This window comes from Cajanus cajan, chromosome 2, assembly GCF_000230855.2.
Source record: "Cajanus cajan strain Asha chromosome 2, NIPB_CcT2T_4, whole genome shotgun sequence".
Classification (NCBI taxonomy): Eukaryota; Viridiplantae; Streptophyta; class Magnoliopsida; order Fabales; family Fabaceae; genus Cajanus; species Cajanus cajan.
In genome coordinates this window covers 66,457,844-66,466,839 of record NC_138518.1, presented here as the reverse complement: position 1 = coordinate 66,466,839, position 8,996 = coordinate 66,457,844, and the positions used below count along the sequence as shown (strand labels likewise).

The following is an 8,996-nucleotide window of genomic DNA, read 5'->3' as shown; positions in this document are numbered from 1 at the left end:
AAAGAGTTACAATTTCACAAGTTTTTACCTTTTTTTTGCATCAAAATGTATATTTTTTTCATTGAACAGAATTTTAAACTAATATCTAAATATATTAGTTTAGATCAAAACAACATTGAAACAATTACTTCGTAGCATCCTAATATGAGAAATTATATTTAAACAAAAAATTTTCCCCAAAATTTATGCAACAAAGAGAGATATAAGAGGGACAAGTAGAGTATGTAATAAGATAATTAATGTGATGTAAAAAGATAAAAGAAAAAATATAGTGTCATAAAAAAATGTTAATGTAACTCAACATACAGATTATTAAATACTTGTCAGAAGATAGATAAACCAGAATTGGCAATATCACTTTTTAAGTTGTGATGATGGGTTGTGATAACCTGATAGTAAGAGCATTTTTCATCATTTAACACAAACGTGGAGAAGGAAAATTAGGGTTAATAATAGTAATATCTGGGATTGACAAAGACATCACTGAGTTAAACCACATATACATGGTTGCGGTATTCAACAAATTAAAAGAGTTGGGTGCATCAGAAGTCAATAAAGTTGATATAAAGTTCAACTTCCCCTTCCAGCTTCTAGATTTCCTTTAGAAGAAAGCTCAATTGTCAAACATTTTGCTAACAAATCCTCTCCTTCCTACATATTCTCTTAACAACGATAAATTACTTTATTGGTTAAAAAGTGAGATATTAATGGTTAAATGACTTCGGCTATTGCTATGTTAAGTAACTATGTTAATTTATTTTCATTATAATGTAATGCTTGGACTTTGGACTTTGTTATTTCGATATATTGAGTACATTGAAAATACCTATATATTGTCTTTTGTTTTCATTTCCCATGAATGGAAGTCTACAAAGTTGGAGTCAAGATTCCAGTCATATAGCTCATGCATGCATTTAGAAAAGTTAATTACAATTTGTCAATTATGCTATTATGAAATGCATATTTTGGCCACCAGTTACTGTTGAAAATGCCTTAAAAACTAAACTATACTACACTTCGTTATTAATATTTCAACACATTTCCCACCAAATTTGACTATTTTTAAATTCACACACAACCTATATGGCTATTATATTACTGTATTATATTAATTAATTAAGGTTGTCCAATCGCTAATATTCTACGAAGCATACAAAAACTCAGACGTCACAGTTACACACATATATATATATTTATAAAGCAAAGAAGTCTGTGGAAACATATGGTATTATTAAAAGAAGAGATATTTTAAATAAGAGAAGCAATTGAGAAAATGCACATTATTGGGACAGAAAAACAGTGGTATTGAAATGGAAACAAAGTCTTAGTTTAGGTGGGAAGAAATTGAAAGGTGGATTAAGAATGGGGTCCACAACATACATGCACCTATATTAAGAATATATAGAGCTAGCATGGTCAATTTGAACGAGCAGTAATATTATTCATATATCACATTTTCTACACTCATATTTTACGATTTTATACTGGAAAAAAGAGAAAGAAAAATATTCCTGCTTTCTATAATATAATATTATAAAAAAATAAAGCATAAAAAAATAGTACTATATATTATTGTTTGAAAATATATATCATGATTAGCATCAAAGTGAGAAGTCCCTAGCACAGGTCAAACAATTAAGATAATCACGAGCTAGTTAGAGACAGACAGAGAGGTAGATTGATTTTTACAACTGTCAAGGGCTTGAGAGGAATAGAGTTGAGAGAAAAGGTTAGGAATTGTCACATGATTTGCAACAGTGCAAAAGGGACCTGCAACATCTGTATCCTTTATGTAGGTTTATTACAATTTAAGGAGAACAAGTAGCCTGTCCGAATATTGTTGATTCTCATTTTTCTTTCTTTCTTTTCCCCTTGACCATAAAAGCCTATCTAATATCTTAAACTTATGACTCTAATTCTTCTGCTGAATGATATGCCAAAACAAAAACCAGTTATCAAGTGATGCTCTCTCTCTCTCTCTCTCTCTCCCCCTCCAAACATATCAGAGAACAGCATGATCCAAGGCTGAATCAAGCTCAATCTGTCCATGAGTTGTTCTTTGAAGTTTAACAGTAAGGCCAAGGAGCTTTTCCATAGGTGACCGAGTGAAGATATGTTTGGAATTATGATCAATAGGCTTGGAAAAGAAAGAAAACAGGCACATCATCGTGAATAAGCTCATAGAGGCACATCATCATCATCGTGAATGGTTGGTATACTTAAGGGGAAAGGTGAAACACTCGAATCAAAGTTTTTTTTTTTTTTTTTTTTTCTCTCTCTCCTCTTATTTTGTTAATTTTTTGTTCAAACCATCAACGATATCAGTTTATATATTTCACCGTCTACATCCGTTTCTTCCCCGTCTTCTTTTTGTGGTGTACTTAATTAATTAGGATCGTGAATACTATTCCTTTCTCTTTGTTTCTTATGATTACATACAAAATGATTCCTCCAATATTCCTTCCCGAAAACACCTGATGATATATATAATTTATTATCTTATGGAGCGGCTTGAAATTTATTCATACACAACCTGTTGAAGATTTCTTAATCAATCCACAAGTTTTCTCTTCCATAGAAAATTTTTAACCAACTGGATATACTTCCTTGTGAACTGCATTTCCCTATCTGAGATGTGTTTTGTTCATGGTGATTGGCAGTGTTTTTGAATATATATATTTCATAAGTTTGCGGAAAAATTATTAACGACCCTTTCTCTTCATCATACATCTTTCCTAACATCTAGAGAAAGAACCATAATTAAAATTGAAGACACAAGTGTGTCACCGCACCGTGTTCTTGTCCTGAAAGTCCAATTTAAGCAAGATATCATAAAACGTTTGTATAGATAAGTGGCAATAAAATTGGTTACAAAATGATAATTAACGCTGAATGAACAGCTTCTATCTCTCTTCCGCTATATCCTGGTTTTATTATTATTCACTATCCACTATTTACAAATGAATATGTGCGTAGTTCATGAAAATAATCATGTCAGTGTGGTTTGTAAATCTCCGGAACCCTTTATGAACCTTTTGAAATTTATTAATGCTTCTGTGATTAAATTAAAACAACATACATTTCTTATATTTCCAGTGAAGGAAATAACATGACCTAAACTAACTAAAGCGTCTGTTCATACAATTTCCGTCCTTTAGTAGCAATAAATTTCTTCGTCTACCCTTTCAGTTAATTCCTTTCACTTAAATACGTAGATCTAAACTAGACATATCATCCCTCATAAATTTTATTCACAGCTTCACGGTAGAGAAGTTGGTTGCACTCTTTATACTAAAATTCTTGAATTTTGACCTACTACTGCTATACACTATTTTGTGCCATAACTCCTCACTGTTCATTGCTTGGTTTTCTTTGGTACACCTTTCTTGCAATCAAATTTCTGTTATTTTTACCATGTAGTTTTAAAGCTTCGTATTTGTTGTAAGAAACTACAGCCTGTTCTCACAAATTCTTCTTTAAGACACTATTCTTTTATTGTTTATTTTGCCAACTTTGAACAGTACATTTAAATATATATTAACTTCCCGTGTGTTTCAGACATGAAATGGCATTTATGATTTGTTCACGATAAAGAATTGAAGTTGGAGGTGATTCTTGGAAGCGACAAATAAATATGTCAGATGAATATGAAAGGAGTGAGGAACAGGCTGATGACACCTCAATGGGATCATCCCAGAAATGCTCATCCTTTGATTTGAATGAAGAAGCAAGTGAAGACAACAATGAGAACGATGAGGGATACGAGAAAGCAAAGGACGACGAAGGAACTTCAGCAAATAAAAGTAGCAGCATAACAAAAGAAGGAAATAATGAACGAAGAGGTGGCGTGAGACAATACGTTAGATCAAAGATGCCTCGCCTTCGGTGGACTCCTGAACTTCATCTATCCTTTGTGCATGCTGTTGAAAGGCTTGGAGGTCAAGAGAGTAAGTGTTTCCGAGTATGTATATGCAGAGAGAAAAGAGGGATCTCTTTACTCCAAAAGTAAATTTATTTAGACTTATTTTATTTAATAATTTATGTTCTACATTAAATTTTAACGATTTTACCGTTAAATACAAAGTTTTTAATGTATGAATAAGCCTATAATTTTTTTTAAAATTTGAAAACTATTTGATATTTTGTTTCATTAATTTAAATCAACGTATAAAATGCAGACTTAATCTATACATTAAAAATTTTAAATTTAATAACTGTATCATTAAAATTTGATGTAGAACATAAGTTATTGATCAATAGAGTAAGTTTAGATAAACTTACTTTTAGAGTAAATGAATCCTTTTTCATATATATATATATATATAGAGAGAGAGAGAGAGAAAGAGTATTCTTTGCACATGGGTGTAAGTTTAAAAATTTACATGAAATCTATACCTTTTTTAATAATTTTTTATATAATACAAATTTAATTGATATTATTGTTGAATCATATGATATTATATTTAAAATTACTTGTATCAAATTTCATATGATTTAAATTTTTTAGATATATTATCCATAAATAAATATTTACATACATATTTTAAATATTATATTATATGAATAAACAACAAAATAATTTTGAAATAATATAAAATTTGATATACATAATTATGAATATAATATCATATAATTAAAGATATAAGATTTTATGTAAATTTTTAGAGTTATATGTGTAGATGAAACTTTCTTGACTACAGGAAATATATATATATATTATTTAAGTTTAAAGCAAGTAAAGTCATCATTATTTTTTTTTTATTGGTGTATTATCATATAACTTGATTTTATTTATTCTTTTAATACCACTATTAGTTTGTATTGGGATTGAAGTATTCCTTGTAAAAAAAATTTCATAAATTTTATTTTATCAAAAAGAAAAGAAAAGAAAACCTATTATTTGCCCTAAAATTTGCATGAATTGGTGAAGGAGCAACACCCAAATTGGTACTTCAGCTAATGAATGTGAGAGGACTCAGCATTGCTCATGTCAAGAGTCACTTACAGGTAGCAACAAAATTGGGGGTTTGATAAAGTTAATTCATGTTTTATTGCAATAAACAATTCGTAGTTATGCAATTTTCATTTCAGATGTATCGAAGCAAGAAACTTGACGAGGCTGGGCAAGGTGAGGACTATCCTAAATCTTGCTATGCGTGCTAATTAATTATGCAAATGAAACCCCTTTTTATGGGTACAATAAGCTAGGAATACAACTTATATTAGTATGCTCGTTTGATATTCTTATATTTTGTTAGATATTTTTCTGTCTATATATAATACCACAAGCAAAGTTCTCAACTCATACACTGACAGTGTGAATCACACCCAACATGAGGCACGGTTGATCAGCTTAGAATAACGATGAGAATGATGTCACATACCCCAGCCTTATGATACTTACTGTTAATTCCATTTCAATTCTCATGAAGCTAGAAATAACATCAATATAAACACGTCAAAAATAGTAATAACCTAGAAATAACATTCTAACCTATAATATTATTGAGAATCTTATTCCTTGAAATATAAAATTATTCTCGAAATAATCGTTATCTTAGGATTGTGCTTCCTTCTAATAGCATTGATCATTTGTATACACCACTGTAGCCTGTTGAGAGGAAAGCAAATTAAGCCTGGATAGTTACTGGTTTATCATTTTGTGGTCTAGTCTTAATGATTGTTGCGCAATTGTATATTATTTAATTAATATTAATAATGAGCATATATTTTGATTTTATTTATACCAGACAGGATTAAAATTGAGTCTTAGTGCATCAATTGTGGTCATGGCTGTGTTTTTTTTTCGTATTTGTATGCAGATCCAATGGAATGTTTGAGATTGTGTTGTTAGTCATATATACTTGGGTCTTTCTATATGGGTTCGATATCTTTTATACTCGTTCTCAATCAAATCTTTATTATAAACAACTATAGAAAATGAGCCACTACGATCTTATTTTAAAAAGTAAAAAAAAAAAAATAATAAAATGAGAATGTGCAATTAACTTTTAATAGAATAGTTGTAATTAGTTGAAGGATAAAAAAGTTTGAAAATGTAAACACCAAAACAATTTATCCCCTTTATTACTATTTATGTTCTTATATATAACATTCAAATACCTAATTTACTGAGATTAATAAAAGTAATTAATATAATTTAAAATAATAAATTTGTACTATTTTTATATTTTTTTTAAATTACTCTTATATTATTTTTCTCTCCTAATTAATATTTATATTTCTTTTGACCTTTTCTAATTAATATTGATATTTCTTTTAATCAATTAAAATACATGTCTTATACTATTTTATCTTAATTAATATTATTTTTTCTAAGTTTTATAAATAAGAATGAATGTAATAGTAGTCATAGATATGAAAAAAAATAGTAATCAAACTGTTCATCTCCTTGAACAAAGTGCTATCAGAAGGACATAAGGTTTGGGTTACTTATTTTAGCTTTTTTTTTTTTTTTTTTTTTTGATTTTTTGACTATATACTCATCCATATTCACTTTACAGTATTAAGTCAAACATTCAAATCAGCCCATGAACTTGGTCGTATTTCACATGTAGCCCATCAATCCATTAACCCTCGTCAACATTTTAAAATGGGAAATGGTGGAATTATTCTAGCAAGTGATTACAACGAGCACAGTTATTTCCATGGTCTCCTACGTCCCTCCTCCCTATCACAATCGCATTCAAAAGTCATCGATTCAAGGTAATCATCATGCACACATTTTAATTGATTAATTTTATTCCCAATGTATTCCATGGTTTTGAAGTTTATATACAGTAATTCATATTGCAATATATACCTATCTATCACTAGGCACCAACAATGGTACTTCAATAATCATCAACCTTTTAGAATAAGACCAAGTTATTTTAGCAACGAAGTTGTGTCCTCAACAGCCTTACAAATGCAAGGAAGATCAATATCTTCAAACCAAAATCAAACAATGGATACTACCAAAATTGCACCCATGCGACCAAGCCAATTTATTGAAGAGAAAAGGTGGCCTCCAATAGAAATTATGAACAGTCATCACTGGAAAAAAAGGTTACCTGCCAATATTACTTCTAATACTGGGTCACAATCTGTTGTACATCAATTTGGCACCACTCCAGCATCTCTTAGATCAAGTGAGTTGAACTTCGGAAACAACACAAGAATCAGGGAACATCTATCGAACTCCGACGAGCATCGCAACTATTCCAACAGTTTAAAGCTAGAATTTGATCCACCATTTCGGATTAAGGTAACATTAAGGCTTAAGAAAATAAGATATGTATATTTGTTCATCTGCATTTTCCTTTCAGAGCTTAAACAAATAAATGCTGAAAAATATACCATTTTTTATTTCAGTTTTTATTTAATTATTTTATTTTATTTTTAGTCTTTATATTTAATAAAAATTTAAGTATTACATTTTTAAATTTTTTTCATGGATTAAAAGCACATGCTTTTTTTTATTTTTAAAAATTAAAATAATAAAATCTAGATATAAAAAATGTCATATTTTCATGAACTATAATTATTTTTTAAAAAAAATTATATTTTTTACCATTGATAGAATTTCCTCTTCTTCTTTTTTTTTTTTTTTTTTTATGTTTTTTCAATCAAATGCAGTTGAATAAAGAAAAAATGCAGAAAGAGAAGCAATGGGTGCCTGATTTGCGACTGAGTTTAAGTCAGAGAGATGGCAACAATGATGGCAAGACTGATCATTGCAGAGAAACCCAAGAAATCAACACTAAACTTTCACTTTCATAGAATTTATAGCCATGTCAATGTATAATGCAAATACCACATACTAGCCATTCATATAGTCTGAGTGAAGATATATCGATACTGAAACAAAGTTACACAATTATATCTGGGCTTGCCAGTACATAGGGTTTCTCCCCCACAACAAAACAATACTAATAATAATATCAGAATTGAGTGTAAAATGAATGTGGTGGTCGGGATTACGAGTGAATTTCCAAGAGAGATTTTTTCTTGTGCAAGTATTTGGTTTGATCAGGCACAAAATAAAATAAAAGAGTGAAGGAAAATAACACATATTGCAAAGTGTTCTGGCGTTAACCTTATGTGCAAGTACATGCAATGGATACGTTTAGTTCAACAACACTGAGAATATGGCGATCAGGCTTTACTACAAGAGCTCCTGTACTTCTGCACCTACAGAGAAGAATATTTAAGTTGGAAATTGCATGGATTTGGTAGCTGTATGTTAGAAATTGAGTTGCACACAAGCTGAGTTTATGATGAGCGTGGATTTTTTTCTTACTAGTAGTGCATTGTGTTTTTGGTTTGTTGAATATCAATTAATGTGTTGTTGAAATTAACTAAGTTTTTGGGAAGAATATTGGAAGCTATACAAAGAAAAAGTAATTGAATTAATTGTTTATTCTTTCTCACTCTCTCTTGGAAGAACAAGTCAATTCCTCTCTCACTTTCCATTCCTAAATCGATCCGAGATCATTAAGTGAATTTTTAATTAATTTCAAGATAGAAATTTAATTTTTATCAATTGTGTCTAAATCTAATTACAATAAGTTCTATATATAATAGGATTTTTATATTGAATCAAAAATTAATATTCTAATTTAATAATTCATTGTTAGATATGGAACACTATAAAAAATGTTACATATAGTAAAATACAAAAAAGTGACACTATAGGTATAATATATGTAAGTATATATATATTTGATATATAATTACATATAATTTTTGTGTTAATTTTGAATAAGATTTAACAACATATTTTGTGTGTCACTATAGTTTATATCCATACTTTTTAACAATATACCAACAAATATTATATTTATTATGTGGATAAAAGTAATTTTTAGTGACACGCATTGTATCACTATAAGGTGTGTGTCACTATATGACAATTTTTTATAATGAAAGAATATTAAGAGTCTAAGTATTATTGTTTCATGGTTGAGATTTCTTTAATTACCCATGACATCATG

General features: G+C 29.2%; 1 protein-coding gene across 2 annotated transcripts; it reads left to right on the top strand.

The window, feature by feature from the left end:
* The first annotated feature begins 1,694 nt into the window (after window positions 1-1,694).
* LOC109788243 (uncharacterized) lies at window positions 1,695-8,432 on the top strand. 2 transcript variants are annotated; one of them, XM_020346925.3, is made up of 7 exons: window positions 1,695-2,209; window positions 3,559-3,947; window positions 4,931-5,007; window positions 5,092-5,128; window positions 6,525-6,726; window positions 6,838-7,267; window positions 7,639-8,432. In XM_020346925.3, the coding sequence occupies exons 2-7, from the start codon at window positions 3,635-3,637 to the stop codon at window positions 7,780-7,782; spliced, it is 1,203 nt and encodes a 400-aa protein (XP_020202514.1). In that variant the 5' UTR covers window positions 1,695-2,209; window positions 3,559-3,634; the 3' UTR covers window positions 7,783-8,432. The 2 variants fall into 2 exon arrangements, with proteins under 2 accessions (XP_020202514.1, XP_020202513.1); XM_020346924.3 differs by having other exon boundaries at window positions 1,697-2,231.
* Window positions 8,433-8,996: the final 564 nt, after the last annotated feature.